Raw genomic sequence first — 17,921 nt, forward strand, 5'->3', positions numbered from 1 at the left:
AATTGGAAGTGTCTTGGCGACGTTTCGACGAAGTCTCATTCGTCATCTTCAGGCTGGTGTTCTCGGCTTCGTGCTTCCAGGAGCAATGTGAGATCTCAGCTGTCTCTTCCTTTTAACTGCTAGTGGGGGTGTGAGCTGATTGGGTGGGAACTTGGCTGTGCTCTGATTGGATGGGGGGTTGGTTGTGCTCTGATTGGCTGGGGGTGTGTTCTGTTTGGGTGGGGGCTTGGTTGTGCTCAGCTTAGTCTGAGTTGCAGGGGGATTTGAGCTGGTGAGCTGCGTTGTTGTTGTTTGGCTTCGTGTTTGTGGCCGTGCGAGCTCTTCATGGTGGGTGTCAGTCTGCTTCATGTATGGATTGGAGGGGTTTAAAGTGGCTAATGATGCAGCTGCGGTCTGGCTTCTGGTCCTTGGTCGTGGCTCATTATCAGTGTGGGTTTGAGTCTGCTTTCTGCGTGGATGTGTGGTGGTGACATCCTGTGTGGCTCTCGTGAGTGTGGGTCTGGTGTCATTCGTCGTGTTAGGGACTCGTTTGTCAATAAGGGCAGGTTTCCAAATGGCTGGTAGGCGGGAGGTATCGTCTCGTTTGTTCATGCTGTGTGGGCGTTTTTCTATCTCGATGGCTTCTCTGATTATTCTGTTGTTAAAGTGTTCAGTTTTGGCGATAGTTCTGGTCTTTCTGACATATATATATATGTTATTAGATGAAGGAGAGGTGAAGGAATATATTATAAGTAGAATTGTAGAATGTCACTTTGAAAAAATGCTCAAGGAGAAATCATAATCTTTTTGTCTATATGTCGCATAAATGTTTGTTGTGTATATGTTACCTTTGTCTTTTTTAATATTTATACTCAATAAAAATTATTTAAAAAAAATAAAATCAATAAAATTGTGGTTTCCTGCTTGACCCTTTTAGAAATAAAAAAAAAAAAGCTAAAAAAAAAAAACACCAACCGAAAAAGACAACACATCCTTCCTCTCTCAAAGCAACCGGGATAACCTGGGATAACCTGGTTTCCTGGCCTGAGAGCATGCCAGGTTCCCTTTCTCGGGAGCCCCCGGGACTCAAGGCAACGCAGGGTGGGTCCTGCCAAGCCCCGCTTGCAATGGATGCGCCCCCGTTCCCCGCGTGAGCGCAACCCACGGAGCCCAAAGCAGCAGCAGCAGCAGCCGCTCCTTTGCACGCAGCAGCCTCTCCTCCACGTGTCAAGGGAGGGTCGTCAGAACCCGGGTCCAGGTTGAGAATTTTTATAAAATGTTTTACAGATGGCACTTAGATCCTAAAAAATTATCATGTATGTATTCGAATTTGCAAACTAAATGTTGGAGATGTGAATGTAATGACGCAACCTATTATCATATATGGTGGACCTGTAAGAAAATCAAGGCATTTTTTTTTTTTTAATTTGATTTATATGCCGCCCTTCTCCGGAGACTCAGGGCGGCTTACAATGTGCTCAGCAATAGCCTTCATCCTTTTGTATATTTATACAAAGTCAGCTTATTGCCCCCACAATCTGCGTCCTCATTTCACCTACCTTAGAAAGGATGGAAGGCTGAGTCAACCTTGAGCCTTGGAGAGATTCGAACCAGCAAGTAATTGCAGGCAGCTGTGTTAATAACCAGCTTAATAACAGGGTGCCTTAAAGCCCCTGTACTACCAAGGCATTAAGTAGATTAATCTAGTTTATGTTTGATGAAATGAAATACCTTGTATTTTGCTCTGGGAATTGGGGGTGGGAGGGGGGGTGGGATGAAGGGAGGGAAAGGGTGGGGGGAACAGGGGTGGGAAAAATTTTTTTGTTTTTTTTGTAAAACTTTTTAATAAAAAAAAAAAAAAAGAACCCGGGTCGAGGTTGAGAATTTTTATAAAATGTTTTATAGGTGGCACTTAGATCCTAAAAAATTACCATGTATGTACTCGAATTTGCAAGCTAAATGTTGGAGATGTGAATGTAATGACGCAACCTATGTATCATATACGGTGGACCTGTAAGAAAATCAAGGCATTAAGTAGATTAATCTAGTTTATGTTTGATGAAATGAAATACCTTGTATTTTGCTCTGGGAATTGGGGGGGTGGGAGGGGGGGGTGGGATGAAGGGGGGGAAAGGGTGGGGGGAACAGGCGTGGGGAAAAAAATTGTTTTTTTTTTTAAACTTTTTAATTAATAATAATAAAAAAAAAAGCAACCCGGGTGGAGGCGAGGACCCTCCCTCTGCAATCCCTCCCTCCTCCCCGTTCGCTGCGTCTCAAGACAGCCCCAGCCTCCGCCTTGCCTTTTCCCCAACCTGGCGCCCGCTGCAAATGAATGGAACGGGTGGGATGGGGTGGGGTTGGGGGGTTTCTGGCGCTTGGGACCCCCCCCCCCCGAGCCGCGCCCGGGAATCGGGAAGGTGGTTCCCTGCCCAAGCTCCGAGGGATTCCCCCGCGCCTCCTGCGCGCAATCCCCGCCCCGGGTGCCACCGCAAAGCGAAAGAGAAAGCGGCCGAGAGCGCAGCAGCGGTTCGGTGAGGGAAGGTGCCATGCTCCGTTGCGCTGCTGCGCTCCTCGGAGGTCCCGCGACCCCCGGCTTGGAGAAGGGCGCGGGGTCCCCGCTTGGCGCAACCCGGTCTAGGCTGCTGCTCTTGCTCCTTCTGGGACTGTTCTTGGATCGGGCTGCTCCTGCTGCTTCTGCTTCTCCCGCTGCTGTCTTCTCGGATCTGGGTCCCGGTAAGTGGGGTTCCGGGGCGTGTGCAGAGTGCCCAACGATCTCAGGGTCGGTGGATTAAGGGGGGGGATCAGCCCCGCAGCCGCTTTCCCAGCCAAGCGGTCGGGCTGTGATCGCGGTGCCGGCTCGGGCTGGACGCTTGGACTCTGTCCTATCTGGCAAGGGTTCTATTAACAGGGTTGGAAAGGGGTCTTAAGAGGTCATCTAGACCAACCCCACCGCTCAGGCAGGAGATTTGGGACTAGGGATTCGAACCGCCGAAGGGTTGCCAGGTCTGCTTCCCAAAAATAGCGGACAATGCTTAACGCATTGTAAGCCGCCCTGAGTCTCCGGAGAAGGGCGGCATATACATCAAATTAAAAAAAAAAAAAAAATTGGGGGTGGGTGGGTGGGGGTGGGGTTCAGTAGTAAAAAAAATAAAAATAAAAAATATTTTACAATTAAATTATATATTTTCTTACAAACATTTTAAACCCGTATGAAAAGTGCCTTCCGCCGTGCCCTTAAAACCCACTTTTTCCAGCAAGGCGGGCTGGCTTAAGAAGAAATTTTGAAATGTTTTAAAGTGGTTTGTGATTTTTAATTTTTGGGGCCAAATTTATATATATATATATATATAAATTGTTTTTTAATATTTATATTTCATGGTTTTTTTTTTAACTCTGGCTGTACACCGCCCTGAGTCCTTAAGGAGAAGGGCGGTATATAAATTGGAAATAAATAAATAAATAAATAAATAAATAAATAAATAAATAAATTAAAAAAAAAATGATCACTTCAAAACTTGACTTAAAATTCAAAAACATCAACTATATTATAATAATAGGTAAAAGATTAAATTGCATTTTCATTTCGTCGTAAAGCTTTTGAATAAAAAAAAAAATGTCCACTATTTTGTGAAAAAAAAAAAATAGTGAACATAATGTGAAAAAAAGAGCGGACTGTCTGCTCAAATAGTGGACACCTGGCAACACTGCCGACCTTTCTCATCGACAAGCTCGGTGTCTTAGCCACTGAGCCACCGAGTCAGTTAGGTAGGAAGACAAGGTTGATAGTTATGGACCTGGCATTAAGTCAGGTGTTTTTTTTTTCCAGGGCCGGTACCTTTGGTCGCTAAATGAATGATTGTTTTATTTAGTGACCGAACCGAAGGTATGGGCCCTGGAAGAAAGAGCTTTGGTAGCGCAGCAGACTAAAGCACTGTTATTAACATCAGCTGCCTGCAATTACTGCAAGTTCGAATCTCACCAGGCTCAAGGTTGACTCAGCCTTCCATCCTTTCTAAGGTGGGTAAAATGAGGACCTGGATTGTGGGGGCAATAAACTGACTTTGTATAAAATATACAAAAGTATGAAGGCTATTGCTTAACGCATTGTAAGCCACCCTAAGTCTCCGGAGAAGGGCGGCATATAAATCAAATTTAAAAAAAGGGGGGGGGACTTATGCCAGGTTCTCATACTTACGACCGTCCCTTCAGTCAGGGGATGGAAAGTTTGATGCTTCACAACAGAGATATGGAGGTAGACCTCGATTTACGACCACAATGGAGCCCGGCATTTCTGTTGTTTTAAGTGAGACGTTTGTTAAGTGGGTTTTTGGCCCCGTTCTATGACCTTTCTTGTCACCGTTGTTAAGTGAGTCGCTGCAGTTCAACAGTTAGGGACGCGGTTGTTAAGTGAGACTTGGCTTTTTAGGAGGTCGCAAAAGGGGAACACATGACCCCAGGGACGCTGTGACCGTCATAAGTGCGAGGTGTCTGAATGCAAATCACGTGACCGTGGAGATGCGGCGATGGTCATAAGTCTGAAAAATGGTCCTAAATTTACTCTTTTCAGTGACGTTGCAACTTTGAACAGTCACTAAATGAACTGTTGTAAGTCGAGGACTAACTGTATTTATGGGGATTGCAGTTTTTTGGGTCATGCGACTATCCCAGCCGGCTTCCACAAGAAACTTAGTGGGGAAGCTGGATTCGCTTAACAGCTGCTGTGATCCACTTAATAACCATGGCAAAAAAGCCATAAAATTGGGTATTGGACTCACTTGTGCCTTCCTTAGCAATGGAAATTCTGACCCCCAATTGCGGTCATAAGTCAAGGACTACCAGTCGTCCAAGTGAGGCAAACCAGGACTGAGAAGAGTAGCATCGTTACAGATAGTCCTCGACTTACAACATTCATTTAGTGACCATTCCAAAGTTACGACGGCACGGAAAAAGGTGACTTAGGACCATGTTTCATGCTTAACGACCGTTGCAGCATCCCCACGGTCAACGTGATCAAAATTCAAACGTTTGGTGACTGACTCATATTTATGACGGTGTCCCAGGTTCATGGGATTCCCTTTGGCGACCTTTTAGCAAGCCAAGGGGGAAAAGCCACTTAACAACCACGTTACCCACTTAACTACCATGGCCAGAAAGGTCGTAAAGTTTGACAAAACTCACTTAACGAACAGAAATGTGGGGCTCCCTTTGTGGTCGTAAGTCGAGGACCATCTGTACTTCCCGGGGTCTGGATTCAAGATTCTCTTGCGACCGGATCGAGTCGTGCTGAAATTTATTTGGCAGGGGAAGAGGCCTAGGATCAGGGTGGATTAATGATCAATGGTTTTTTTAAAAAATATCAAAAAAATCAGATTTTTTTGATTTAAGTCGGATTTTTTTTATTTTTATCGAATTTATTTTAATAAAAAACTTTGGGGGTAAAAATCTATCGTAAGATAGTTTTCTATTTAAGATACATAAATAATTTAGTGTATTCAGCATGAAATCTATCGTAAGATAATTTTCTATTTAAGATACATAAATAATTTAGTTTATTCAGCATGAAACGGAGCTTAGTTATGTAGCTTGAGGCTGTATATTCTGCAACACGGGGACTATCGGTGAGTCAACAGTGGGTCAAAGGAGTAGCAGAGATGACAGCTGCTCTTTAAAAATTATGATTTAAATCGAGTTGATTTAAATCAAGCCTTCTTACTAGTGATTTAAATCATGATTTCAATTGTGATTTAAATCAACTCGATTTAAATCAAATCCACCCTGCCTAGGGTGAAGCTCAAAATGTTACAAGAGCATGGGGGGGGGGGGCCTTCGGTCTCCCCTGCTGGGAACTATTTTTTTTTTTTTAATTTGATTTATATGCCGCCCTTCTCCGGAGACTCAGGGCGGCTTACAATGCGCTAAGCAATAGCCTTCATCCTTTTGTATATTTACACAAAGTCAGCTTATTGCCCCCACAATCCGGGTCCTCATTTTACCTACCTTAGAAAGGATGGAAGGCTGAGTCAACCTTGAGCCTGGTGAGATTCGAACCTGCAGTAATTGCAGGCAGCTGGTCTTAATAACAGGGTGTTTTAGACCACTGTATTATATTAACTATATTATCGAGCTTCACTGCTAGCCTGGATGAAGGATTGGGTCTTATTGAAGAGGAGGTCTTTATTAGATTTAGAAGGACACGACCTACAACACATCTGGCATGCACTCCTATGGAGAGAGAAAATTCAAGTATTTCAAGAGACATTATCTAAGGCGAATACTGCTGGAAACCTGGGACATATTTAGAGGAAAATTTTATACCAAGATCCCAACCTGGTTCTCAGCAATAGAAGCGATGACATACCCAACGACTCTTGAACAGGGTAATATTTTTAGATATAAAGATCTTGTGGATGCCCAAGGGATATTAAGATCTAAGGGAGATTTGGTTGATAAAGGAATTAGGCTAAATTGGTGGATCTTTGCTACAGTTCAATCTCGTCACAGGAGAGATAGAGATAATTATTATTATTTATTTATTTTAATTTGATTTATATGCCGCCCTTCTCCGGAGACTCAGGGAGGCTTACAATGCGTTAAGCAATAGCCTTCATCCTTTTGTATATTTATACAAAGTCAGCTTATTGCCCCCACAAACTGGGTCCTCATTTAACCTACCTTAGAAAGGATGGAAGGCTGAGTCAACCTGGAGCCTGGTAAGATTCGAACCTGCAGAAATTGCAGGCAGCTGTGTTAATTACAGGGTGCATTAAACCACTGTACTACCAAGGCTCTTGGTATATATATGGGATATGGGATATATGTGATGGAATTATAGGATATATGTGATGGAACGGGACTCATTACGCACGGTCACTCATGCCCTTGTCACCTCACGCCTGGACTACTGCAGTGCTCTCTACATGGGGCTCCCCTTGAGGAGCACCCGGAGGCTCCAACTGGTCCAGAATGCGGCCGCGCGGGTGGTGATGGGAGCGACGTGGCGCTCCCATGTGACCCCCCCTCCTGCGCGAGCTGCACTGGCTCCCAGTGGTCTTCCGGGTGCGCTTCAAGGTTTTGGTTACCACCTTTAGAGCGCTCCATGGCTCAGGACCTGGGTACTTACGAGACCGCCTTCTGCCACCAGTAGCCTCTCACTGACCAGTACGCTCCCATAGAGAGGGGCTCCTCAGAGTGCTGTCGGCCGAACAATGTCGACTGGCGGCCCCCAGGGGGAGAGCCTTCTCTGTGGGAGCACCTACCATCTGGAATGAGCTCCCCCCGGAGATACGGAGGATCCAAGACTTACGCACTTTCCGCCGCGCCCTAAAAACGTTTTTATTCCAACAGGCTGGTCTGGCCTAACTCTCCCTTTTAAATTGGGTTTTAAATGTTTTACATAAATTGGATGTTTTAAATTTGTTTTTGAGCCCAAATTATTTAATCTACTTTTTAATAGCTTTTAACTTTTGTATGTTATTTGTATTTTTATCTTGGCTGTTCACCGCCCTGAGTCCTCTGGGAGTAGGGCGGTATATAAATATGATAAAATAAATAAAATAAATAAATAAACAGAGCTTTGATAAAATATATTATTGGGAGAGGACCATAAATACATAACCAAAATGTATGTACAATTGCTTGAGCGAATGATAGGAGAGGAGGTTGTAAAAGACACGATGATTGCCTGGGGGAGGAATTTTGGGTACTCGATCCCCCTAGAAAAATGGCAACAAATGTGGGGGGGAAATATTAAAATGACTATGGCAATGTCTTTCAAGGAAAATGCATCTAAAATGTTGTATAGGTGGCATCTCCTACCAGCAAGAATTGCTAAAATGTTTCCGGGTGCATCAGAGTTACGTTGGAAATGTGGGAAAACCAGAAGTACGTATTTCCATCAATGGTGGACTTGTATAATGGCAAAGAGGTATTGGAGAAGGATTAAGAACTGGATTAAGGAAATTACTAATGGAAACCTGAGATACATTTACTAGGTATTCGCCCAGAGGGGCTGAGCAAGAAAAAATGGTATCTCACTCAACATATTTTAGTCGCAGCTGGAATAATGTTCGCCCAACAGTGGAAAGGAAAAGAGAAACCAGCTAGTGCCCAAATTATAAACAAAGTATTAGAGTGCGCTGAGGCGGATAGAATGACATATATGTTGAAAGAAAAAGAAGATTCTGAATTTTTTCAAAGTTGGGACAGTTGGTACCGGTGGTTGAATAAAAGGATTGAGATGAACTGAGGGCCTAGGTTAATATGTTAAGAGCCTGAGTGGTGTAGGAGGCTAATGCCTCCTACTAAGGCAGCATTTAACATCCAGCTGCCTGCAATTACTGCGAGTTCAATTCTCACCAGGCTCAAGGTTGACTCAGCCTTCCATCCTTTCTAAGGTGGGTAAAATGAGGACCCAGATTGTGGGGGCAATAAGCTGATTTTGTATAAAAAATATACAAAAGTATGAAGGCTATTGCTTAACACATTGTAAGCCGCCCTGAGTCTCCGGAGAAGGGCGGCATATAAAAATAAAATAAAATATATATATATATAAAAAAAATGAAGAGAGATATACTTATTTAGAATGAAAGATAATTGTATGAAAATCACATTTGGGGATTACTTACCTTATTCTGTGTTGTGGGCATAATTATTGATTGATGAGGGCAAGAATAGTATCTGCCGGGATAAACGTGAGGGTTTTTTTTTATGTTTAGTGTTATGAATGGGGGAGGGAGGGAATGTATGTTTTTTGTTTGTATGTATAAATAATGTTTTTGTCTTGTGTTGATTATAACTTGAAAAAATTAATAAAATTTATTTTTTAAAAAAGATTCTCTTGTGACCTTCGGACCTCATGGGCACAGGGGGTTGGACTAGATGACCTCCAAGGCCCCTTCCAGCTCTTGTTATTCTTTAATCTCAGATCAATTAACCAGCGGAACGTGTTGCCTCCAGAAGTTATGGGTTTTCCAACACTGGAGGTTTTTTAAGAAGAGACTGGTCCCTTGTCTGAAATGGTATATAGCCGTGATGGCGAACCTATGGCACGTGTGCAACAGGTGGCATGTGGAGCCATGTCACCATGTCACGCCAGCTTAGCTTCGGGAGTCTCTGGAGGCTGGGGACAACAAAAAAACATCACTTCCTGTCCAACTGGAAGTTGGGAAATGGGCCGTTTCGGGCCTCCGGAGAGCTTTTGAGGGGATGGGGAAGGCTGTTTTCGCCCTCCCCAGATGCATAGAGAGGATCTGGAGCCAGGTGAGAAAGAAAAAACAGGCTATCACGTGCCAAGAGCAGAGGGGGGGTCGCGCGCGCATGCGTGGGGCGGGGCGCATAGAATTATGGGTGTGGGCACGCGTGCACGCGAACCTCCCCTGACCCGCCCCCCTCTTCTTGGCACGTGATGGCAAAAACGTTAGCTGGTATATGGGGGACCTCTAAGGTGCCTTCCAGCTCTGTTATTCTTTAATCTCAGATCAATTAATCTCAGATCAATTAACTTGCCTCCAGAAGTTGTAGATGCTTCATCCCTGGAGGTTTTTAAGAAGAGACTGGGCAGCCATTTGTCTGAAATGGAGGTAGGGTCTCCTGCTCGAGTAGCTGGCTGGACTAGAAGACCTCTGAGGTCCCTACCAGCTCTATTCTGATTTGATTCCTGTTCCTCAGGATGTTCTCGATGTCCGTGACAGTTCTGGGATGATGTCAGGACATGCTTGAATTTGGGATCCAATTTTTTACACCCACGTTGGACATTTCCAACAATGTGCTGTTCAAAGCCAATTTTTTTTTTTTTTAATCTTGTTCCGGGTATTTTGTTCTTCTCGAGATGCCTGATTTACAGCCGCTCCCTCTTAAATTTCCTTCCCTTCGTTTCCTCCCTCCGTTCTAGCCTAACCCCGTTTGAATATTTCTCCCTTCTCTTCCCAAAGATTAATCACCTCCTAAATTCCAATCCGTTGTACGCTTGGCAAGAGTTGTCGGTATCTTGTAGGAAACACGTCGGAACAAATATGAGAACGTGTTATGGTGGCCTCTGGGTTTCCTTGGGACCGATTGTACTTTGAAAACTTTGAAGATCTCGGTTAGTTATCGTTATAGTTATAGTTTATTATATTTATATACCGCCCCCTCTCCCGAGGGACTCGGGGAGGTTGCTCGGAAATGTCTTGTTTTTCAGTGTTTTGTGATATGGACACATCCAGGGAAAAGCCATTCTAAATGCGGGGTCCTTGGGGCGCTCTGAGCTTGGTGGTCTTCTCGTAGACATTTCATGACCCAACTAGGGAGCATCATCAGTGCTCAAGGGAGTGGGTTTGTGGAGGAGAAAAGGGAGAGGAGGAGGAGGAAGAAGACTGTGAGGTCCTTGGTGCTTTCTAAGCTTGGTGGTCTTCTCGCAGACGTTTCATGACCCAACTAGGGAACATCAACAGTGCTAGAAGGGAGTGGGGTTTGGGGAGAAGAGGAGGAGGAAGAGGAGGAGGAGGAAGAGGAGGAGGGGGAGAACTGTGGGGTCCTTGGTGGTCTTTGACCTTGGTTGTTTTCTTGCAGATCTTTCATGACCCAAGTAGGGAATATTAAGAGGAGGAGGAGGAGCGTGGAGTCCTTGGTCTTTTCTGGGCTTGGTGGTTTCCTTGCAGATGTTTCATGACCCAACTAGGGAATATAATCAGTGCCAGAAGGGAGTGGGGTTTGCTTTCTGTTTATATATAAGGCCTTTCGAGCACTGATGATGTTATCTAGTTGGGTCATGAAAGGTCTACAAGAAAACAACCAAGCTCAGAAAGCATATTCTTCCTCCTCCTCCTCCTCCTCCTCCTCCTCCTCCTCCTCCTCCTTCTCACTGCTGGCTAGAATTTCTGGGAGTTGAAGTTTACAGACCTTAAAGTTGGATCCCCTTTTATGAACTTCTAAAGCCAGATTCACTTAACAACCGTGTTACTAACTGAACCGTTGCAATGATTCCGTGGCCAGAAAGATCCTAAAACTCACTGAACAACTGTCTCGCTTAGCAAGGGAAATTTAGGGGCCCATTGTGGGCGTAAGTCGAGGACTATCTGTGCTAAAAGCCCGGCCGATTTCCTTTTAAAACTAATCCAGAGTCGAAACTGTGGTTTTTTTTTTAATTTCATAATTTAATTTTTTTATTTTATAACATATAAAAATTCCATTTTCAGTTAAAACAGTGTGTTGTCTGGGTTCAAGATTTCTGCCTAAGAGACAGGTTAAAAACAATATGAGAATGATTTTAAATACACTGGAGAAGTACGAAAACACATCCTGGAAAACAAATGGTGTTGATTTTCTTAGATGCGCAGAAAGCATTTGATAACGTAAAATGGCAATTGATACTATTACAACTCAAATCTATGGACTTTGGTGAGAGATTTATTAACATGATTAAGGCATATATCACAAACAAACGGCAAAGATGATGGGGAAATGACAGAGAAGTTTAATATAAAAAAAGCACAAGACAAGGATATATCCATATAAATAGCAAAGGGGATAATTGGAAGTGTTAAATAGAAATATTAGACAAGACATAGAAATAAAAGGTATGGAAATTAAAAAAAAAAAACAGTTGAAACTGTGTTATGGGCTTGCTAAGTAGTGGCCTTTATCCTGAAAACTCTGTCCATGCTCAAGAGCCTGAGATTAAAGCATGAATTGATATTCAGGTTGTTTATAAATTCTTCCATGTTCTCGGTTGGGCAAGAGTTTGCAGGCTGCTTCCCTGATCAAATCCTTCTTTTAATCTTTAATCTTTTCCGCTCCGTGGGAGACGGGAGATTCAAAAATGTGAAAATAATAATAAAGAAATAAATCTTGCCAATATTTGAGGGGCTGCCCCAGAGTAGGGAAGACTCAAATCTATTTTCCAAAGCACCAGAGGGCAGGATAAGAAATGATATAGATGGAAACTCATCAAGGGGAGAAGCAACCTGGAATTGAGGAGGAATTTTCTGACAGTGAGGACAATTAACCAGTGGAACTGCTTGCCACCAGAAGTTTATGGGTGCTCCATCACTGGAGGTTTTAAAGAAGAGATTGGGCAGCCAGTTGTCTGGAATTGTATAGGCAGGGTCTCCTGCTTGAAGCACAGGGTCGGACTAGAGGACCTCCAAGGTCCCTTCCAACTCTCTTATTCTGTTATTTTGATTGCTATCCTGCTTTTGGTTCAATATCACCCTCTGGTGTGGGGTTAAAAGGCTCTCTTCCAATTTGGGGATGGCGGTGGGGGGTGAAGTCCCTTCCCCATCTAATTCCCAAATTTGGGCTCCTATCTGAGTCCTGGCAGTTCTGATTCTCCTTAGCTTCCCTAACCCTCCCAGACCATCCAGGGGTCTAGCTGTGAATGACAGCGCAGGGTAATTGGCTCTCCATGACAGTCTGGAGGTTAAAATGCAAGGATCTTTTGGAATCAGATGCAATTGGGGATATTCTGTGTGTTTCTTTAAATGAGCCTCTCTGCTGGTTGTTGGGGCCTGGCAACATGGTTTCCCTGCAGTTTTCTTGGCAAGGTATTTAGTTTATCCTTCCTTCCTTCCTTCCTTCCTTCCTTCCTTCCTTCCTTCCTTCCTTCCTTCCTTCCTTCCTTCCTTCCCATTTCTTTCTCCTCCCTCCCTCCTTTCCTCCCTCCCTTCCTTTCTTTTCTCCCTCCCTCCCTTCCTTCCTTCTGTCCATTCTCATCTCTCCCCTTCCTTCCTTCCTTTCTTCCTTCCTTCCTTCCTTCCTTCCTTCCTTCCTTTCTTCCTTCCTTCCTTCCTTTCTCATTTCTTTCTCCTCCCTCCCTCCTTTCCTCCCTCCCATCCTTTCTTTTCTCCCTCCTGACCTTCGTTCCTTCCGTCCATTCTCATCTCTCCCCTTCCTTCCTTTCTTCCTTCCTTCTATCCATTCTCATCTCTTCCTTCCTTCCTTCCTTCCCATTTCTTTCTCCTCTCTCCCTCCTTTCCTCCCTCCCTTCCTTTCTCTCTTTTCTCCCTCCCTCCTGACCTTCCTTCCTTCCTTCCATTCTCATCTCTCCCCCTCCTTCCTTCCTTCCTTCCTTCCTTCCTTCCTTCCTTCCTTCCCTTCTCATTTCTTTCTCCTCCCTCCCTCCTTTCCTCCCTCCCTTCCTTTCTCTCTTTTCTCCCTCCCTCCTGACCTTCCTTCCTTCCTTCCATTCTCATCTCTCCCCTTCCTTCCTTCCTTCTATCCATTCTCATCTCTTCCTTCCTTCCTTCCCATTTCTTTCTCCTCTCTCCCTCCTTTCCTCCCTCCCTTCCTTTCTCTCTTTTCTCCCTCCCTCCCTCCCTCCTGACCTTCCTTCCTTCCATTCTCATCTCTCCCCTTCCTTCCTTCCTTCCTTCCTTCCTTCCTTTCCTTCTCATTTCTTTCTCCTCCCTCCCTCCTTTCCTCCCTCCCTTCCTTTCTCTCTTTCCTCCCTCCTGACCTTCCTACCATTCTCATCTCTCTCCTTCCTTCCTTCCTTATCTCTTTCTCCTTCCTCCCTCCCTCCTTTCCTTCCTCTCTTTTCTCCCTCCTGACCTTCCTTCCGTCCATTCTCATCTCTCTACTTCCTTCCTTCCTTCCTTCCTTCCTTCCTTCCTTCCTTCCTTCCTTCCTTCCTTCCTTCCTTCCTCCTTCCTTCCCTCCCTCTCTTTTCTCCCTCCTGGCCTTCCTTCCTTCCTTCCCCTTCTCTTCTTGTTCCTAACACTGAGAGAGAAAAATCATCCGAAAGTTGCCACCCAACTTTGTGCCCAGCAGGGCTAAAATTCAGCTGTTCTTATTCTAGCGTTTCAGAACCTTGGCAACTTTAAAATGTGTGTACTTCAACTCCCAGAATTCCTCAGCTGTCATGAAAGCCAGCTGGGTGCCTTTGGTCCAATCAACAGGAGGCTGTGAGTTCTAGTCCCGCCCTAGGCACGAAACCCAGTTGGGTGCCTTTGGTCCAATCACCAGGAGGCTCTGAGTTCTAGTCCCACCCTTTGCATGAAACCCAGCTAGGTCCCTTTGGACCAATCACCAGGAGACGGTGAGTTCTAATCCCGCCCTAGGAATGAAAATTTGCTGGCTGCCTTTGGGCCAATCTCTTTCTTTCAGCTCAACCTCACAGGGTTGTTGTGGGGAAAAATAGGAGGAAGAAGGAGTATTTACATATGTTCGCTTGCTTGAGTAATAAAAGCGGGGTTAAAATATAATCTAATAATAATAATAATAATCTCTTCTTTTCAATCCGGGAAGGCGTTTGAAAGTTAGAAATAACACGAGGTTTTAAAATGGATCGGATATTTTTTTACAATGAATTCAGCAGCTGCTGAATTCAGCCTGTCTGGCAATCAAAATCAAAAGTTATTCATTTCTTACCACAAAAATTAAGCCCTGGCTTGCAGGGTGGGTTTGATTTAAATCGAGTTGATTTAAATCACAATTTAAATCATGATTTAAATGACTAGTAAAAAGGCTTGATTTAAATCAACTCGATTTAAATCATAATTTTTAAAGAGCAACTGTCATCTCTGCTACTCCTTTGACCCGCTGTTGACTCACCGATAGTCCCAGTGTTGCAGAATATACAGCCTCAAGCTACATAACTCAGCTCCATTTCATGCTGAATAAACTAAATTATTTATGTATCTTAAATAGAAAACTATCTTACGATAGATTTTTACCCCAAAAGTTTTTTATTAAAATAAATTCAATAAAAATCAAAAAAATCCGATTTAAATCAAAAAAATCCGATTTAAATAAAAAAAAATCTGATTTTTTTTGATTTTTTTAAAAAAATCATTGATTTTTATCTACCCTGCTGGCTTGTCATCGCAATTGTGGGGGTAATAACCTTTGGAATTGGGAAGTGCCAAAGACTTATCTTTCTAGCAATCCGGGCTAACCTTTGGCCCAAGACGGAAGAAAATCATAAATAATATTACCCGCTGAACATTAATATCTTCCACTATAGTTTCAACCCGGGGTTGAATTGCACAAACCGGAAGAGATTAGGAAAATTGGAAACTCAAAATTATTTCTCTATTTCTCTCTTTCTTTCTCTTTTTGCTTTCAAAGTCTTTCCAGAGACAAAAAAATCTCCATCCAGTTTGGGAAACTTTCCAATACAGATAGTCCTTGTTTTACAACAGTTCATTTAGTGACCATTCGAAGTTACCACGGCACTGAAAACGGTCATGACTTATGACCGTTTTCCGCACTTATGACCGTTGCAGCATCCCCCTCGTCATGTGATCAAAAATTCAGCCATTTGGCGAGTGGCTCCTATTTATGACCGTTGCAGCATTCCCAACTTACGACGACAGTTGAAAGTTACAATGGCACTGAAAATAGTGACTTATGGCCGTTTTTCGCACTTACGACCGTTGCAGCATCCCCGTACTCACGTGATCAAAATCCAGATGCTTGGCAACTGCCTCGTATTTATGGCGGTTGCAGTGTCCACGGGGAAGCCAGATTCACTTAACAACTGTGTGACTAACTTAACTGGTGCAGTGATTCGTTTAACAACCGTGGCAAGGATGGTCGTAACATGGGTGAAAATTCACTTAACAACGGTCTCGCTTTGGGCTCGATTGGGGTTGTCAGCGGAGGAAAAAGGCTAAACTTTTACAAACGGTAGGAAGGGTGGTGGCTACTACATGAACTTGTGTTGGGAGTAAAAGCTGAGTAAATTCCTTTTCTCTGTAAATGTGATTGTGAAATAAGAAGAGAAAGTAAAAACCACTTTATCATTAGTATTATTAATAATATTACTATTTGCGTTCTTTCCAAGAAAAGGTGAATCAGTTCATGTATCAGGAAGATTCAAGATTTTTATCTCTGGTTTTTTTATTTTTAGAGAGGGATGATAATGTTTTGTTTTCATTTTGTCTGGAGCCCTGACTTTTGCAAATCTAATTATTTTGGAAGTCTCTAATGACCATAACAGGCTCAAAGATTATAATGGTGGTCCATTTCTGGTGGAATTAAAGAAGGACGGAGAGCCCTCGATTTATCCATTTGTTTAGCGACTGTTGAAAAGTTACCACAGTTCTGGAAAAAAAAGGACTTAAAACAACCGTTCTCGCGTTTAGGATTTTTGCAGCCTTCTGGCAATTGATGTGATCAAAATTGGGGCATTTTATGCCAGTGAAGTGTTAATACTTCCCTCCTTCACTCCTCCCTCCCTCCTTCCTTCCTTCCTTCCTTCTATCCTTCCTTCCTTTTTTTCCTTCCTTCCTTCCTTCTTTTTCTTTCTTTCTTTCCTTCCTTCCTTCCTTCTTTTTCTTTCCTTCTTTCTTTCTTTCTTTCTTTCTTCCCTTCCTTCCTTCCCTTCCTTCCTTCTATCCTTCCTTCCTTTTTTTTCCTTCCTTCCTTCCTTCTTTTTCTTTCTTTCTTTCCTTCCTTCCTTCTTTTTCTTTCTTCTTTCCTTCCTTCCTTCCTTCCTTCTTTTTCTTTCTTTCTTTCCTTCCTTCCTTCTTTTTCTTTCTTCTTTCCTTCCTTCCTTCCTTCCTTCCTTCCTTCCTTCCTTCCTTCTTTTTCTTTCCTTCCTTCCTTCCTTCCTTCCCTTTCTTTCTTTCTTTCTTTCCTTCCTTCCTTCCTTCCTTCCTTCCTTCCTTCCTTCCTTCCTTCCTTCCTTCTTTTCCTTCCTTCCTTCTTTTCCTTCCTTCCTTCCTTCCTTCCTTCCTTCCTTCCTTCCTTCCTTCTGTCCGTCCGTCAGGCCTGGAAGCCATCTTTTACATTGGATCTTCAGGGCTGTCACATTTAGTGGTGTGGGAAACTGGGAGGGGGGATTGTATGGAGCAAGCAGGGGAGATATATAGCCATAACAACATTCTTTCTCCAGACATCTTGTCCTGCACCTGGTGGGGTGTGACTGGGAGACATCTCCAGTTGGGACGGTATATTGATTGGACCGTGTGATGGACATGTCGGTGTTAGGCATGGACTTGGACTTTCCTTTTTTTTTTTTTTTTTGGCCATGTTTTATTTATTTTATTTATATAACGTTCAATTTCCATCAAACAGTGTGTGTGTCAGGTTTCGATGTCGTCTCAAATAAATTGCATTTCCAAACAGATAGTCTTTGATGAAATCTTTCATTTATTAAGCACGACAATCTGTCCCCGATTATGTCGTAGCCAACACTGACTTCCTGACCCCAAACCTTCCCTTTCCGTTCCCCAATTCTCTGCGTCTCATTGGCCATCTTCCAAATCACTCTCCCCATATCTAGTACTTCAGTTCCCAGGAATGTCCCCCCCCTCCCATCTCATCTCCTAGGGGATATTATCTTCAGGGAAAATAAGTAGGTGAAAAGTCAAGCGTCCTCTTGCCAGCTGCCCCCTCTTCTCCTTCTTAGCACTACAGTAAATGCAGGTTGAAGTGCTGACAGTGTGATCTGGGTACAGTTATTTTTAAACAGTCATAATCCACATATTTGTTGTAATATTCATCACAATAATATAACATAATAATATAATAATAAACAATAATGCTTAACATCATCTTCTTTAACAACTCTCCATATTAATTCTAGTTGTGGTTAGTATATGCAAAACCAGATCTATAGTCCTTTTATCATATTTTTCCAGTAGAATGCCCAAGAAAAATATTTCTGGTTTCAAATCTATATGTTGTTTTATCATTTTTTCCAGCCACGTGTGTATTTTCGTCCAGTATTTTCTTGCTTTTGGGCATGTCCACCACATATGGTAGTATGGACCAGATGATTGATTACACTTCCAGCATTTAGCAGATCTGCCTTTATACTTTTTTGCCAGTCTTGCCAGTGCAAAATGCCATCTATAAAACATCTTATTCAGATTTTCTTTATATGCAGTTGACATAGTCAATTTAATATTTCTATCCCATAGTTTTTGCCATTTATCTAATTCTTTTGGATATCCAAAGTTTTTAGCACAGGTAATCATTGTCTCCTTTACCTGGTCATTTTCAAGTTTAATACTTAA

The 17,921-nt window shown here is 43.2% G+C and overlaps 1 protein-coding gene across 1 annotated transcript in view; it reads left to right on the plus strand.

Moving 5' to 3' along the window:
• Positions 1–1,031: 1,031 nt before the first annotated feature.
• Positions 1,032–17,921, plus strand: part of IL15RA (interleukin 15 receptor subunit alpha) — a 42,622-nt gene continuing 25,732 nt past the window's right edge. Inside the window, exons 1-2 of the mRNA XM_070947914.1 lie at positions 1,032–1,129; positions 2,414–2,712. Of these exons, the coding sequence (XP_070804015.1) occupies positions 1,032–1,129; positions 2,414–2,712 (397 nt within the window). The remainder of the gene's footprint in view (positions 1,130–2,413; positions 2,713–17,921) is intronic.

Source organism: Pituophis catenifer, unplaced genomic scaffold, assembly GCF_029215685.1.
Source record: "Pituophis catenifer annectens isolate HBS135680 unplaced genomic scaffold, rPitCat1.0.hap2 SCAF_7, whole genome shotgun sequence".
NCBI classification, from domain to species: Eukaryota; Metazoa; Chordata; class Lepidosauria; order Squamata; family Colubridae; genus Pituophis; species Pituophis catenifer.